The sequence below is a fragment of the Platichthys flesus genome, chromosome 13 (genome assembly GCF_949316205.1).
Source record: "Platichthys flesus chromosome 13, fPlaFle2.1, whole genome shotgun sequence".
NCBI lineage: Eukaryota > Metazoa > Chordata > Actinopteri > Pleuronectiformes > Pleuronectidae > Platichthys > Platichthys flesus.
The window spans coordinates 19,605,354-19,622,411 of NC_084957.1; the positions used below are offsets into that span (position 1 = coordinate 19,605,354).

At 43.8% G+C, this 17,058-nt stretch overlaps 2 protein-coding genes across 2 annotated transcripts in view; one reads left to right on the forward strand and one right to left on the reverse strand.

Moving 5' to 3' along the window:
- Positions 1 to 214: 214 nt before the first annotated feature.
- Positions 215 to 5,471, forward strand: tsn (translin). Its single transcript, XM_062402817.1, has 6 exons — positions 215 to 397; positions 1,534 to 1,627; positions 1,703 to 1,799; positions 3,093 to 3,208; positions 3,307 to 3,386; positions 4,093 to 5,471. Exons 1-6 carry the CDS (start codon positions 332 to 334, stop codon positions 4,321 to 4,323), a joined length of 684 nt encoding a protein of 227 aa, XP_062258801.1. The 5' UTR covers positions 215 to 331; the 3' UTR covers positions 4,324 to 5,471.
- Positions 5,472 to 5,705: 234 nt separating this feature from the next.
- si:dkey-91i10.2 (uncharacterized protein LOC555224 homolog) overlaps positions 5,706 to 17,058 on the reverse strand; it is a 42,908-nt gene continuing 31,555 nt past the window's right edge. The window contains exons 4-8 of the mRNA XM_062402818.1: positions 16,131 to 16,320; positions 14,596 to 14,800; positions 10,604 to 11,193; positions 9,807 to 9,952; positions 5,706 to 9,265 (exon numbers count right to left, since the gene is read on the reverse strand). Coding sequence (XP_062258802.1) covers positions 8,431 to 9,265; positions 9,807 to 9,952; positions 10,604 to 11,193; positions 14,596 to 14,800; positions 16,131 to 16,320 — 1,966 coding nt within the window. The 3' untranslated portion in view covers positions 5,706 to 8,430. The remainder of the gene's footprint in view (positions 9,266 to 9,806; positions 9,953 to 10,603; positions 11,194 to 14,595; positions 14,801 to 16,130; positions 16,321 to 17,058) is intronic.

Sequence of the window (17,058 nt, forward strand, 5' to 3'; positions counted from 1 at the left end):
CTGTCTGTCTTAGTTATATATTTATTTTCTGTCTTTCTTTTTCTATTGTTATTTCTCTCTTTGACCCTTCTCCTTTCACAGTTCATTTCTTTATTTTTCTATTTTGTTATTTCTCTCTTTTACCTTTCTTTCTTTCATTCTTTCGTGTTTCTACCTTTCTTCACTATAGACCTTGACGTTGAAGTCGTGACGTCATCTACACGCGCCAATTGAAGCGGTGACGATCTCTCGTGCACGTTATTGTTTTTTTGATTTAGCTGCGGACGCTTGTTCCTCTTCTTCACATTCTTCCTCTTCTTCCTCTTCCTCTGCCTCCTCCTCGTCGTCAGACATGTCTGTCACGGAGATGTTCAGCTACATCCAGGGCTTCCTGAGCGCGGACCAGGACGTCAGAGAGGTTTGAATGAACCATCAACATTAGCCCACACACGGTTAGCTCGATGCTAACCACAGTCTGTAAACTGTTAAAACACGAGTGAGGTTTTGTTCTTCTGACATTGGCTCCTCTGATGATCACATCCGATATGTAGCTTTATAACGTTGGAATCTGGTTGATAAGTTCTTTCTATTTATATCACTTGAATCATAAATGATCAAAACAACATTATGAGTCTGCGGTCTGGTTGTTTTGTTCTACACGCGTTCACTTGATTCCAGTGGGTTTCACCTAACCTCGTCATTATTGTTGCTGTCTCTCTTTTTTGACGTGTTATATCTATAGAAGATGAATGTAGCAACGCCAATGTGTACGTGCCACATCCTGGGCCACCTAAACGTGAATACACTTAATATTACTGATCCCATTAGGCCCTTAAAACCAACGAGAGCAGTTACAAGCAATAATCTTGTAAATAAAGGGATTAAATATAGTTAAGAGAAAAGTGTGATACTTTAATGTATTTCCCGGAAGTGGAATAAAAAAAAATACCATACAACTATTAAGATTTTTTTCGTCATTATTTACATAATTTATTTATGTACTATTATTCTATTCTTTATATCTGTTTTGCAGTCCAATTTCATTTTTCCATTAATGTTCTATGTCCATAGTGTTTAAAAATGTAAATTGTTTTGCATGACTATGTTCTTGCAATGCCAAAAGAAATACCAATAAATAAAATGTTAGAAAACCAATGTAATGTTAGCAAAATGGCAGATTGCATACCCTCCCCATGAGGCCAAATTTAAATCCATTAGATCCACACGCCCCCTTAATATGGCTGATTTTTCTCATCGAGACCCTTCAATTATTCTCTGTGGTGAAAATGTCTTAAAAACGCCTGTTCTAGCTGTCAAAAAAGTCAAAATTGTAGTTTGTGAGTAATTGTTCTAACAAACCAACACACAAACACAGATGAAAACATAAACTCCTTGGTGGAGGTAATAATGAATTGCATTTAATAATATGTTAAATTCTGAAATGTATTGACTTGGACTTAACATGCATTTGGAGAGTTTGAAATGTCTTTCTGTTTAATGAAAAATCAAGTAACCAAAACTCTGTCTGTATCCTGTGGTGCATCATTTTTGTAGGATATCCGTAAGGTGGTTCAGACATTGGAGCAGGCAGCTAGAGAGATTCTGACAGTTCTCCAAAGTGTCCACCAGCCATCTGGATTCAAAGAAAGTGAGTGTTTGGACAGTTTTACTTGTACTTGATGGTGTCTCAGATTATAAAATCTGCCTTTTCCTGTCTCTCTAGTTCCCAGTAAATGTACAAGGGCACGTGAGTTGTTCTGCACAGTCAGGACACAAATCACAGACCTCAAAACAAAGTTTCCTGTGGAGCAGTATTACAGGTATGAGCCATGTTTCAAATAACAGTCTTGTGTGTAACTCTCTTCAAGTTGTGTGTCTGTGTCGTCACTGTTATAGCTCTGCAAATTTTTCAAACTTCATAGCAACATTTCTTGGCTCATCTTTTCCCAGATTGTCATGTAGCCTTTTCTCTTTTGCCTAATTCAATTTCTTAGAGCATTTCTGCTTGTTCATGATGAACATGGATCAAGCTTTAAGAACACGCATACTTAAAGATGTCCACTTGTGATTGGCTCTCTCAGGAAAGATGTGAATACCAAGTCTGAACTGGGCCTAACTTCACATGTATTACTTGTTGTGTTGTTGTGTTGAAGTTTTTTTTACATTTCTAACCCTTAATGTTTTTTATATGTAGCTATGACTGTGAACAGCAGGATTGATACGGGGTGGGTTATATTGGAGAAATAAAATAACATGTCTAATCAGTGTTACTTTCGTTGACGAAGACTATGACGAAATATATTCGTTAACGACCTTTTTTCCATGACGAAGACGAGACGAAGTTGTAACGAAAACGAATCTTTGAAAATAAAAACTATGACGAAATATATTTTAATTTTCGTTGACGAGACGAGACGAAAATGTTGGTGGTTGACGAAGTCACAATAATTTTTAAAGCATCATCGTATCAGGCCATCATGAAGTATCAGGAGCGGGCGAGTGTCTGTGTGTGTCTGTGTATGTGTGTGTGTGCGCCCCAGATAGCGCTCCGGTCTGTAGCTCCGCCCCCCACCTCACGCACTTGCTCAGAGAGACACAGTGAAAGCAGAGCACGTTCTCGTGGAGCAGCCTCTCAGTGACCGACTGCTTCTTAACTATGAAAACAGTGAAAACCAGAGTTTCTCTGGTCTCAGCTGCTCAGAGATCAGCTTTGCAGCTTCTTGATCAGAGCAGAAGCTGCAGTTGGTTTGTACCGATGTTCAGTTTCTGTGTCCGGCTCCAGTTTGACCTGCTCTCCCTTTTTGTTTTCACATTTAAAACTAAATATATATTTTTAAGCTATTAGGCTGCAGCTATATGTTTTTATAGAAAAGGAGTTTAATGTGGCTATTAAATGTGACTAAAACTAGACTAAAATGGAATTCGTTTTCGTCGACTAAAACTAGACTAAAATGTTATTTGTTTTCGTCGACAAAAACTAGACTAAAACTAAGAAGGATTAAAATGACTAAAAGGTGACTAAAACTAATATGCATTTTCGTCAAAAGACTAAGTTTAAGACTAAATCAAAAATAGCTGCCAAAATTAACACTGTGTCTAATTTCTCCCTCAAGGTTCCATGAACACTGGAGGTTCGTGCTGCAGCGCTTGGCTTTCTTAGCTGCCTTTGTCGTCTACCTGGAGAGTGAAACTCTGGTGACTCGGGAGGAGGTGGCTAAGATACTCGGCAGTAGGTACCAATTCATGTGTTCAGTTCAGTTTATTACTCTCACTGATGAATGTGGCCTTACTCTTCTCTTTTTTTCCTCGGCCTTCTTCACACTGTAGTCGAGGTGGTGCGAGAGAAAGGGTTTCACCTGGATGTAGAGGACTACCTGGCGGGTGTGTTGATCATGGCCAGTGAACTGGTGAGTCAAGTGTTGATGCTTTCGCATTAAATCGACAGTGTATCAAGCCCAGAGCAACGTTTTTTAGTTTCTGTACAATTAAGAAATGTTGAACTGTAGCAAAGGTCTTGTGGTTACTGGTGTGTTTAAACTACTGATGTTTTTATTTCATGGAAGAGTAACAGGGTCAAGCATTAGGAAAAAACTGAGGGGATTTTTTATTTCGAGGAATGAAATAGAAATGTTAAACTTGAAATTTCAAGATTAAACTTTTAAGACCAGATCAAATTGCTAACATTTGCACATATGACCGGGTCTATCATAATCCTTGTGTAAATATATTTGTAAAGTTGTGCTTCAGATTCAGAATTGGTTTACGCACTTCAACACATTGTGGAAATCAGTATTGGAAACTGGCTGTTCTCTTGGAGGACATGACATCTCCTTAAGAGTGAAGACAAAGCCAGTCTAGATGGTTCCCTGCTGACTGGCTGCCATATAGGTCATAAACCCAGCTAGAGGATTTGACTTTATTCACAAAATAGCATTACGACTTAATTAAAAAAAAGTTGTGGAAATAAATCTTTCTGATTTGGTTGAACTTTATTCTCAAAATAATTTTTTTTGTCTTGTGCCTGACTCTATTACTCATCTATATCATGAACTTTAAAGAAAGATTTCCTGCAATTTGTTCCTTTGTTCTAACTCGGTGCTGTCATATCTCCAGTCACGACTGGCAGTGAACAGCGTCACAGCAGGAGATTACACCCGGCCGCTCCGCATCTCCAACTTCATCAATGAGCTGGACTCGGGCTTCCGCCTGCTCAACCTGAAGAACGACCCACTGAGGAAGCGCTATGATGGTCTGAAGTATGACGTGAAGAAAATCGAGGAGGTTGTGTACGACCTCTCCATCCGCGGCCTGGCCAAGGAGTCTGAGTCTGGCGGGGACAAGTAGAGGTCAGAGGTGGCGATCGGTTGTTGGAGACGGAGGAGGACGCAGTAGCTACCCCGGGCTGGAACCTCTCCAAGGCTCCTGCAGATCAGTGACCAGAATCGCAAGACCGGGGATCTGCCTGAGGTCCCAGCAGCTGATGACAGACTGCGTGTGTGTGTCTGTTTGTGTGAATGCATACATGAGAGGTGCTGTGGAAGGATGGCAGTCTGTCAGGATGTTGCCAGAGGGGTTGACTTGAGTTTAAATCCCCTGTTCAGAGGATCAAAATCAAAGGTTCGGTTCGTTGCAAGTTTTTGTAAATCTGTGTTCTTAGCTTCATCTGATGCATATGTTACCGTTCCCCTGTGTCGCATTTGCAACAGTCAACTTCTTTTTTTATTGAATTATAGTAAATTTATGTTAAATTAGTTGAAAAGCAAAAACAGAGGTCAGCGAAAGTGCCCCGGCAATGCAGAGCAAATTGTTCTGGTCGTTTATTTGCAAAAAAGAAAACATTTGTGTTGGGTCGTGTTTTGTAGGGCTCTGAACGATTGACACCTAAACAGATATCCAGAAGCCTCATTTTTGAAAAATATTTGATTAAACTTTGACACGATTCAATCCAGATACGATAATTAAAAAAATAACAAACATTTTTTGTAAATATTCTTGTAATCTCTGTGTGTGTTTTCGATCATTAATAGCACCTAACGTGAATTCACAGGACTTTTGTAAATGGAGATCCAACCACAGAAACGACAATGATGCACGTCGCTTCACAATATAAAGCTACTCTGTAACCAGTTTTTTTTTTATTAGCAAGAACCTTTTCAAAACAGGGCAGATGAAAGCTTCTGTTGAGGCTGTTTAGTATTTTGTTTTTTTGCGTGATGAACCAATACAAAAATATTCACTCATATCTTGTTTACCGTTGAAAAAATGTCTGGAACATTTGTCTCCGGCATCCGTGTCAAAGCTTCTGTTTGCCTTTAGATTGTAGTCGTAGTAGTAGATGGAATAATTCTTGCTTACCCTCTTTACCCCGCATCTTGTGTTTTTGTTCACTGGTGTAATGAGTGTATTCCACTTGTACTGTGTTTATTTCCGTCTTTAAATAAGGTGTCACTACAATGCTTAAAATGACTGTAAATATATTTCTACAATCTACATTTCAAGCTTCGACTGATTTTGATGAGAAGAATATTTTGCAGAGAAGAGTCCAGGCTTTGTCTTTTGTTTTAAGGTCTTTTAATATAATTCATTTGGGGGGGCAATATACATTAGGCCTTTCAAATGCACATGAGGAAAGTAATGGAATGCAGTTCAGTCGTCTTTTACAATTTGTAAATCTGAACCGACCTCCAACAGTGCAGGAGTGTTGGTGTGTGTTGAGCAGCTCTGCCCTCCAAAGAACAGTGATTCCCTACCTGTCATAGTGCTACGTTATTAACAACATAAAACAGCATTGGCCCTTAAAAGTGGTTTTGGTTTGAAGACTGCAATCAGCTTCAGTCGACTAAGTTCCTTCTAATATGAAGAATTGCGATTTAACAAGACTGCGTATCATGTTTTACCAACAGTTACTGTTCTATTACTGGATAATAATAAAGTGCATTAAACAAAATAAAGCCTTCATAAATAAACATAACCAGGAGACGTAAAAACACACATAAGTAAGAGAAGATCAGGCGATCACGTATTATCAGCAGCCAAGCACTGTCAGAGGAAAACTCTTATATTGCCTTTATTAGTAATCTCAACCAAGTGCCAGCAGAGGGCAGTCTAATCCATATCTCAGCTGTAGCTGAACAGTAATCGAGTACCAAGGCACAAAAGCTCATTTCTGGGTCCCATAGTCAAACCGTGTCGTGACAAGATGGTACCGACATTTTGGAGATGAGTTCCTCAGGAAACCTGTTTTATTTACGTGTGACAATGAAGCGATAAGTCAGAAGAGAACTGATTGACAAGTCACAAATTTTGACTAGTGATTAATTATCTCTGCCAAGGAGCTTATGTTGTCTGTCGTAATCCTGCTGATAGACAAACAGACAAAGTAACTGATCAGAATTCTGAGAAACTTAAAGGAAAGATGGGACATGACCTCGTTACAGTTTTACATGGACCTGAACAAAGGGGTGGATCTGGTGGATTTTTCTTTTATCACTTTCTTTAAAATTGCAAGATTTCTTTTTGATATTTTCACCAAAACTCCCAGGAAATAATTCATGGATCTTGATGATAATATTCAGGCACATTTAGGGAACTGATGTCTGAGTGATGTGCGATTCTGTGTGGCTTGTTTGATTGTAAGGAGACTGCTTGGCCTTGGAGGAGGTCGGCTCTCTATTGAGTGACGTTGTTTGAACTATTCATCTGTAGTTTCTGATCCGGATCCTCAGCTCTTGCTAATATATAATTGTGTATGAAAATAGAAATGCACTCAGGAGAGTACATACCTCCGCCAAGGCTCAACAGTCCCCTTATGACACTACATTTCAATTGACTTTCAATCAATCTATTACATTTTATCTGGACAGCCCCTATTCACAACTCACTGTCTCACAAGGCTTAACAAGGTGCAACGTCGTCTGCGCTTAACCCTAACGAATAATAGAGAAAAAGCTATCAGACAAACCCTGTTAAGAGGAGAATAGACATAGAAACCTCAGAGAGAGGGACCCCTCTTCCAGGACATACAGAAGTGCAATAGATGTTCTGTTCCTCTGAACACATCAACAAAATAAGAATATTTACAGCATTGATGGAGAGTAAATGAAGAGGTGTATCAATGTTTAGAATTTGTACAAAAGAAAATATCCGACAGAGATGAAGGGAAAAATCTAGTTGTATCCAAAAACCATGATCATCAGGATCCACCATCACAAGATCCGGGTTTACATATGGATGTCATTATTTCATCAAGATCCATGAAATATTCCTTGGGAAATCAACCCAGACACGCCTTCTCGCACTGGTGAGAAAAGTAAAAAAAAATTTTGGGGATTTGCACCAATATTTAATGGGTTCTTCCCTGGGTCACTGTGGCCACTGATCCACAAAATTTCATGGAAATCGGTTGAGTAGATTTTGCCTAACACAAAATGCACAAAAAAACATAACTTCCTTATTGGAGGTAATAACTCTTGTTGGTGGATCAAGCAAAAATGAGAAGATTCGTTTTTGGCAATTTTGTCTTGGACCAGACTAATAAATATCTTTTAATCTGCCCCAAAACCCAAGGTTGAAAAACTCTGCACTGAACCCACAGTGAGGGAAACTGTAGCGTTTGACCTATTCGATGAGATGTCAACACGAAGGAGACTAAACTTCTCACAAGCTGCTTTCACGGCACTAAGATGATCTTAATTCCAATGAGAGTTCCTCAGAGGGGAAGCTGTAAAGATGCCGACGAGCAGATTTGAGACTTGGGTTGGATCCGACACAGCGAAGCAGCATCATCACCCGATGCCAAACAGAAAATCCTGGGAAATTAAAACACAAACACAGTAGCTACTTTTTTTGTAAGTGGCAGATATTATTGCTGTCGTTTGAGTTCTCTTTTTTGGACACAGTGATACAGGAGGTCCGCTCAGCGCGTTAGAAGAAGCTCTGCTCAACTGCATCTCTGGCAGTGAAAGTTGCTCTACAGCCGACGTACAGTAGGTGGCGGCACACAGACGAGGAGAGGTCAGTAAAACAAACGGAAAACCACAGATTAATGCTCATGTAGCACATGCCCACCACGACTTACCAAAACAAACGTGTTTTTCCCCACCCCGAACTGTCTCGTATAAAAAATGACATTTCTTTTTTGCAGTCAGTCATGTTCAGTCATGGCGTTCAACAGACACACCTCAATTTTCTGTAATCATGGCTCTTTTTCTCAGAGAGCAAAACAGTCTTAACAATCAAGGCTGAAGAGCACAGCCCAAGTTTTTTTGGTTGTCCGAGAATTAGATTTCTTTTTACGTCACAGCTTTAAATCCAAAACCTCAGACTACATGACAGTATGGTGCACTTAAAGCGTTGTAAAGAGAAAAAAGTGCTATATCCGTCTCTATCCTCCTGAAATGTTCCAGGTTATTTACAGTGCAAGAAAAACGAAAGCCGGGACAATGCTTGGTCTCAGGAGCGGGTCTGGTTTGTGTTGATCATGATGTTGGGCAAAGCGTTGCGTCTTTTCCTCCAGGTGCCCAAGTCTCGAGTGTATCTCTTAATCTGATGGAACCACTGCTGGGTGCGAGATTTATCTGAGGCACGGAAAACGAACGACTCCCGTCGGATATCAAGCACCTCGAATGTGTCCTCGGAGTCGGGATCTGCTGACACCACGCAGTTCCCCAGACGGATGGGCTCTCTCAGCACCGCGAACTTCCCGCTGCTTTTGTCCTTGATGAGAACCAGCACTCCGTCTCGAATGCTGTCTCCACCGCCCTCCACCTGATCTCCCCACGCCCCAAGGTCGGTGCCTGGTCCTGGGGCCTCACCCACCCGCTGTGTCCTCACCATCAGCAGACTCTGAACATTCTGGAACTTGAGGGCCTTGCTTCCCTTCCTCACCCACTGACCATCCGCCGGCTGGGAGAGCTGGAGCGGCCCCTCCATGACGAAGCGGGTGTTTTCTCGGGCCCAGCCCACCGTCTTCATCGACATCTCCCGCATCTCGATGTTGATCACCTCCCGGTTCTTGCGGCTGTCTCGTCGGAATGACCGGAGGGACCATGTGACGCCATTGCCCTCCTGCTTAGTCTTCATGTTGATGTGCTCCAGATGGGACTCCACCCGACTCTTGGCCTCACGGAGACGTGCATAGTCGGGGTGACATTCGGGCGTGACCTTAATGATGCGGCTCAACAGAAGTGGGTATTTGGTCACGCGCTGTAGGGGCGCCATGAGAAAAGAGCGCAGGTTCATACGACGCAGTGCTGTATTGTCATTCTGGGAGACATCCAAAAAGATTCTGAAAAGAGAAACAGAAGAACAAAGAAAATCTAATCACTGAGGGTTTGCATCAAATTTGAAGAAATTCCTTCAAGGAGTTTCTGAGATTTTACGTTCACAATATAAAAAAACAGTTTTGTAAGATCCAATCAGTAAATCTGTGAATGGAATACGAACTTTGTACCAAATTTGAAGAGATTTTAGACCACAAGAATGGGATGGACGACCCAAAAACATTCTGCCTCCGGCCACTAGGTGTCGCTAGCACGGAGGCATAATTATGAAAGCTGAGAGATTCTCATATTCTGTGTATGTCCTGGGAGATCTCTTACTAAGTTGATTAATGAGAATCACAGGACAGCCTGACTCCTGGGTATGCTGTGGTTCTATCTAAAAATAAGAATCTGTACTCTCAAAATAGACCTTCTGAATTAATGATGCCCCCCCATGTCTTTTCCATTACGAATTACACGAACAGCGGCGGCAGGAACTCAATAAAGCTCGCAGTTTCTATCACACGGGCCAAGAGGAAGACAAATCCTTGTTTGCTTTGTTTGTACCTGAGTAGCTCCTTCTCCTTCTCCAGCGTGTTGAGCAGGTTGACCGAGGTGGACTGCTGCAGGCAGTAGGTTTGGAAGGCGGGAAGCATGTTGACGAACTCCAGGAAGATCTCTCCTATGTACACGGTCAGCAGATCCTCGTCTCCCTGAGGTCGAACCACAGGAGAGGAAGTGGTCAAGTCAGTGTTCAACTCATTTATGTCTTGCACTGGGAAGCAATTTGTCTTAGGGAGCTATTGACTAATAATATTGCATCTCTTATTTCAGCCCCAAACAATGAGAATGATGCAGAATTGCTGCAGAGTTTAAATAATTTAAATTGTGATTGCAGCAGTTGCAGCAATAGCAGGTGAAATGTGAAGCAGCATGCAAGACAAAGCTAAAGTTTAACCAACATATTGTGAAGGGTGCATTGGATTGGATAGACTGTTAGGACGGTTTCATGAGAGCATTGCTTTTTCTAGAAGCTAAAATGCAAACGACCAAACCTTTCTCACCACATTGGTTCCAAGACGTAGCAGAGTTGAGATCTACCCTCCTTCTGACTTACAAACAGACCTGGCTCTACCTTACACATCCAACATTACCATCCTCATCCATCACTGCTCTAACTCCTCTTATAAAATATCCTTTGGCAGTGGATTCAGACCCTGATATTGCACTCAAAAGAAAGAATGGCTTTTAATGAATGTGACCCTGAAGGTAATGTGTGTTAGAGAAGGGACTCGAAGCTCACAAGCCTTAGAAATCAGCAGATGAAAGCATTGTATGTTTGTACAAGTCACAGAGTGAGTCACCTGGTCGAAGGCCTGGTCGATGCTGTCCTGCAGGTGTTCGGTGAAGCGGTCGTTGACGTCGATCAGCTCCTGGACGTTACCGAACACCACGGTGAGCTGCTCGGCCGTCAGCAGCCCGGCGCTCTGCATGGGGCAGTAGAATTCCTCCTTGATGATCCGCAGGTCCTCGCCGAAGCTGGATTCCGTGTTCAGGAACTCCAGGATGGCTTCCTTGCGCTCTGTGCGCAGCTTGGAGCAACGTTCACACATGCGCTCCCCTCGCTCCTTGGACGCCCCGTCCCTCAGGCCGCAGTCCGGACAAGGTCTCTGGGCCTCCCAGGCTCTGAGCGAGGCAGACGGTCTCTTCCAGGTCCGGGACAGCCCCGGGCCGATGCCGCTGTCCACCCGCTCAACCTCAGCACCCCGGGTTCTACGGTACCGGCGGGGCTCACTGTCCTCCTCCTCCCGCTCGTCGCTGAGACCCACCACGCCGCTGTCGGCGCTCAGACTACTGATGGTGCTCCAGCGGTGCTGCCCCGATCTGGTCACACCCAGACCCACCTGACGCTCCTCGCCAGGAGGCTCTGAGCGGCCCCGAATGGCTGCTGGAGCTGAGGAAGAGCAGAGGCATTAGCACTTATAGATTCCATCTCTACACCCTGTTCACACTGAGACACACCATTAATTGCATCCTCCATAATAACCACCCATTTAATCTGAACCGGTCACTGCCAGCCATTATAAATAGAGAAACCATTACAGATATAATCTTTCTCCAATACTTAGATCCTCAACCCTCCAGTCAACAACTTAACCTTTGTTGTCAATGTGGATCATGTCACTATTACTGTGTGTGTGTGTGAGTGTATGTGTGTGGGCTTAGTGTTACTCATGTTGTGTTTGTAGTCACATTCTGGGGATGTGTCTTCATTACAGAGACAAAAAGGAAATCCACAAGACTGTGGAGGGTTAGGGTACGGTCGGTTTAAGGCAGGGGTTCTCAAACTTTTGCAAGCTGGGCCCCCCCAAAGCTGGTTAAGGATAGTTGGGCCCCCCCCACACCGCCCACCACCACCGCCCTCAACTACACCACAATATATAGATAGATAGACAGCTTGGAGACAGTGCTATGTTTGGAGATGGTGGATTGTTGTTGCTGGAGGCCCTCACGTTTACCTTTTAAAGAAGTCCACAGGCTTCTCTTTCAAGTCGGGGTGTTTGGTGTCGAGGTGCCTTTTTAATGTGCATGGCTTCATTTGCCAGCACCTCGGCACACAAAACACACTGAGGACGTTGCTCAGTCGTGCCAGTGACGGTGAAACCAAACTGACAATAGCTCTCGTCATATTTGCAAAGCTTTGGTTTCTTCGCAACTGGCGCATCGGTTGCCTGACTTTTACGAATCAGAAACTTGTCCATAGTTGTGTTTGTTTGCTGATACAGTGTGTGTGATGTTAATAACGTTCTAATTGCAACGTTGCGGTCTTGTGAGTGTGTTTGTATGTGTGGCTGTGAGCGACTTGCACATGAATAATGAACAAGGCTGTGCTAGGCAAGGGTTCCTAACAAAACGAACAGTAAACAATGTAGAGAGGGACAGCACAGAATTGTATTCAAGTGCTGGTGATTTATTTGTTGCAATACGGTGGATGATTGTAGATGGAAAGGTAGGTGTTAAGGATACAAGGGCTAGCTGCAGCTGGAAGAAGTTAGCTAGCTAGAAGACTAGCTCTTGGGGCTATGAGCTTTCTAAAAAAGACTGTGGAGCAAATTACTCCTTAGATTAGGCTACGAATAGGCCTGCTGCAAGTGCAGGAAGGTATTACTAAGGAAGGAGTGAATCTTTAAAAAGACTGTTAATAAAGCAATGAATATCTGAATTATAGAAGAAACAAGAGCAATCGCACAAACTCTGCAGGGTGTCGTCTCAGTGAGGGTGAGCGCTGACTATGCCTGCAGTTACTGTTATACTAGGAAGCTTACGGGCAACTCGTGTTCAAATAACTAATAAATAGATAACACACTTCTTTCGATTGGTGGATCAGGAATGAAACAGTATTTGATTTGTTTGTGTCAGTCCAGCCCCTAGCATGTTGCCACTGATGGAGCTCTCACTAACCAGAGACAGGTCGTCGGCCTTTCTTTTTTTCTTTTTCTTTTTTTTTTGTCTGTGACATTGCGCCCCCCCCCTGGAGAGTGTCCGCCCCCCCCAGAGAGTGTCCGCGCCCCCCACTTTGAGAACCACTGGTTTAAGGTAAGGGCAGAGGGGACAGGCATAGGGGTACCATGCATGTTAAAAACACCTAAGATTTAAGATTAAGATTAAGATGCATTTATTAGTCCCAAACACATGCACAGACATGCAAAGGCACACTCATGCAGGTAGGGAAATTTAACCTCTGCTTTTGACCCATCTGGTGCAGGACACACAGAGCAGCGAGCGACCATGTACGGCGCTCGGGGAGCAGATGTTGGGGGAGTAAGGTGCCTTGCTCAGGGGCACTGGACAGGGAGGGAGACTCTTGGATTTTTGGACAGATCAATCCAGGTTTGTCTTTTGTTGTCTCTCCGTGGAATCGAACCAGAGACCTTCTCTGCCCATAGTCCAAGTTTCTGCCACTAGACCACCGCCTCTCACCGCCTCTATGTTCCTTAAGACCATAATTGTTGAGTTAAAATCTGAAGTTTAAAAGAAATCACTGATCGATCAATTCCCTTTTATCACCTTCAGTGACCCTTTAAAGAAATAAAGGGCGAGAGACAAATCTCATGAATTTTTGGACAAACTCAGAGACGTTATAAGTTATAAATGTTATTAATGAGGTTATAAGAACAGAAAAAGCTGCTTTCAGACATAACTCTGAACCTTATACCTGGGGGAGCTGTGTTTTTAAACAAAAAAAACCCGTTCAGTTGAACCCTCACAGAATCTGTACATAGTCTCCAATGTGCAAACAGATAAAGGTCTGACACCGGTTCACAAAATGCTCAAAAATATGTGATGACCTCATGAATATGCTAATTGGGTTTTAACAAATATCCTCAATTCCGCACAATGACCACAAACAGTCGACATGGGAGGATCTGACTTAGTCTTGTTCGGTGATTAGGTAAAAACAGAATCGAATCCACATCCCTCTTATCTGAGACAGAAAGCAACAAGCTCAACGTCAGCATTTAATATATTGACTGACAATCTGTGTCAAAGGATTTCTGTTGACAGCAGGGGAACCTTGTGTGTGTTGGTGTGTGTGTTTTTGTGTGTGTGTGTGTGTGTGTGAGTGAGTGCGTCTGTGTGCGTGTGTGCATTTGCTACGCAGTGGGAGGTCGAACAAAAACATGATAAAGAATTGCCTAAATGGAAATGTAGGAACCAGTTTTTTTATGGTTTGACCTATACTAGGGACTAAAATAAATAAATCTATGTCTCTACAGCTGATAATTCTTCGTCTTTTTTGACATACAAATGTTATTGTCCCCATATATTCACCCTAAAAAGATCCAAATGTTAATTTATTCCTCAATAGTAAACTAGGAAAAGCACCACGTATTCTGATCAGCTCTTCAGGCAACAAAGGCAACATTTAACATTGATTTCTCAGAGAATAATTCACGGATCTTGATGCAAATCAGGCTTTTTTTCAACAAATTTGTTGCAGATCCAAATGAAAACCAGGATCTAGTGAATTTAAATGTGGTTCAATACTGTTAGGAATTGGGAGGATTGAGCTCCACTGCCCTTCTAGAAACTATTAAGCATTCAGCATAACTAAACATTTTTTGATGAAGATTCAATATTTGTGAATTTGTATCATTTTAAATGACACATATGATCCATTACTGGGCCTTGAATTATGCCCCTGGGATCATTATCATTCTGAAAATACCATCGCTGCATTAATGTTTTCCTCGTTTGCTCCAAAGAGGTTTAACTGTGATTCAAAATGCAACGGATCACATTCAAACATTTCAAACAAAGTGACACAGTCATCACATGTGCGCCGTGTGCTCACCACTGTCTCTGTCACGGTCCCGGCGGTGGCCGTGGAGGCGGGCGGCGGCAGCGATCTTCATCTCCAGCTGTTTGCGCTTAGAAGCGTCGGCCGGCATGGGGTCGCTGTAGTGGGGCCGGAGACGACACTCTCGCTGCGCCCTCACCGTCTCAGCCAGCTCATAGGCCGCGTCCGAGCTGGAGCGCCTGCAGCCCAGACCGGTCTGCTGCCGGGTGGAAGGAGACAGGTGTCAGTCAAACTGTCACGTTTCTATGGCAACGGGTTGAAGAAAGGGCTCCGAAGAGATGAGGTGAGACTTATGATGAGGCAGAAATATCACAGATGTGTGTGTGTGTTTGTGTGTGTAATGTTTTCATGTAGTCACTGTCATGGCATCATTACGTAACAAGTCTTGGTTATCTCTCTGATCCCAAGAAGGAACTGATAAGAATCCAAATTTCATGCAGAGATGCAGCGCTAAGCCACCTCTCGCAACAGACTCTAAACAAAACACGGCTGCACATCCGAACAATCTGCTCTAATCACAATTTCAAACCACAGAGCCTTGAAGATGAAGGACGTCCCCACGATCACAATTCAAAGAATGTCCTGCGTTCTTTTTTTTTCTAAATTAAAGGTGAAGCCAGGAGTTCCCAGACACACTGCAGCATTCTCTGAGGACACACACGGCTCACGTGGCTTTTAAAATCCTTTTAGAGTCCATCAAGCCCCTGAGGGTTGAGCCGAGGTTGATAGTTCGAAGGTCATGACACGCAGCTACTCACTTACATCCTCTGACTTTGATGATATTGATTTTGCAATGATTACCTCCTTACATTTTGACGATTCTCTTGACAACGAACAGCTACACCCGAGCGGCAGGCGCTGGATGCTTTTCCATCGTTCTGCGCCAGGAGACGATTTGCAGCTTGCAGCAATCACATAAAACTAAGGAGAATAATTCATGCTCAGCTGAATTATCAAGCAGCAGCTCTTACTTTAGGAATGCAGAGTAAGGATCCACTGTGGATTCAAAGCCAAGAATTAAGGAAAGGCAAGAATCCAACGCACCTCGACATCTGTGCACTGAACTACCTAGAGATTCATTGCATGCGAGCAAGATGCGACTCCATGTCAGTCCTGCTCTTCGGATCTGCAGATGCTCGGAGAGGATGTAGCTGCAGCTGAGGCTGCTGTGGAGCTGCAGCCGTCCAGCATAGAGGAGCCATGCAGAGAGCAGGGATGAAGCGCTGAGTTGCCAGCAGCCTTTGCTGGAGGGCGGCTTAATCCCCTCTCTTTACTGCACCGTCAGACGTCAAGCTGCTGCTGGAAAACAGACTGCTGCATACTCATTTCTCGCCTCGACAAAATACCTCTGCATCAGTGTGTGTGAGTGATGTGCATTTGTTTGTGTGTCTGTGTCGCAGTCCCCTTGCTTGTCCCTTCATCTTTGAATACCAATAGATCTGCAGGTTTCTGCAGGTTGAGAAAAGCGAAGACATGCAGCAAGGACACATTTATGATTTAAAAAAAAGAAAATGAGAGAGAATCCTTACGCATTCTCCTGCTGCCTCTCCTCCTCCTGCAGGCGTCTCGTCGCCAGCCTTGGCTCCGCAGGCCGTTGCCGACGTTGCCATGGCAACGGCGGAGGGCTGACAGTCGGTCGAGGGGGCGGTGATGTCACAGCCTCCGTGCCGGTCACCTGACAGCCTGACGGGGGTCTCGCCGGAAATCTCTGCACTGCAGCTGGTGGTGAGAGGAGGAGGAGGAGGAGGGAGAGAGAGAGAGAGAGAGATAGAGATAGAGAGAGAGAGAGAGAGAGAGAGAGAGAGAGAAGAAAAGGATGATAGGAAGAGAGGGAGGGGAGGGCAGGGGAAAGGGGTGGACAAGCGAGTCATGAAGGCAAAGGAGGGAGAAAAGGGGGAAGAAGAGGAAGAGGAGGGTTGAAGTGATAATTCTGCCACTTAAGGCACCGCTGGCATTCAGTCCACACAGTTCTTCCTCCCTCTCTGCTTCCTTCCATGTCTTCTCCTATCCCTCCCTCACCCTCCTCTTCTTCCATCATCCTTCTCTCCCCCGAAACACCATGATCATTACCTCTTGTTTTCCTTCATCCCCCAAGCACATCAAATGTACATAGGGGGGGGGGACAGTAATTAGACACATCGGTGGACATTAACACTCCGACCCTGCAGCACAGTGACACACAAACACACACACAGATTTTTTTCTTCACTCCTTTGTCTGCATCCATACTTGCAGCACAGCATGTGATTGGGAGGGGCGGTGGACTAGTGTCAGAAAAATTGGACTATGGGCAGAAAGCTACGGACATTGGACTGGAAGGTCTCTGGTTCGACTCCTTGCAGTGACATAAAAAACATACCTGGATGGACAACACCTGGATCTGTTCCAAAGTCCAAAGAGCACTCTCCCTACCCCTACTGTCTAAGTGCCCGTGAGCAAGGCCCCTTACTCCCCAAA

Coding starts and splice junctions, on each gene's coding strand:
- tsn (XM_062402817.1), top strand. CDS start 332: ATGTCTGTCACGGAGATGTTCAGCTACATCCAGGGCTTCCTGAGCGCG. Junction 398..1,533: donor CGGACCAGGACGTCAGAGAG/GTTTGAATGAAC, acceptor TCATTTTTGTAG/GATATCCGTAAGGTGGTTCA. Junction 1,628..1,702: donor GCCATCTGGATTCAAAGAAA/GTGAGTGTTTGG, acceptor CTGTCTCTCTAG/TTCCCAGTAAATGTACAAGG.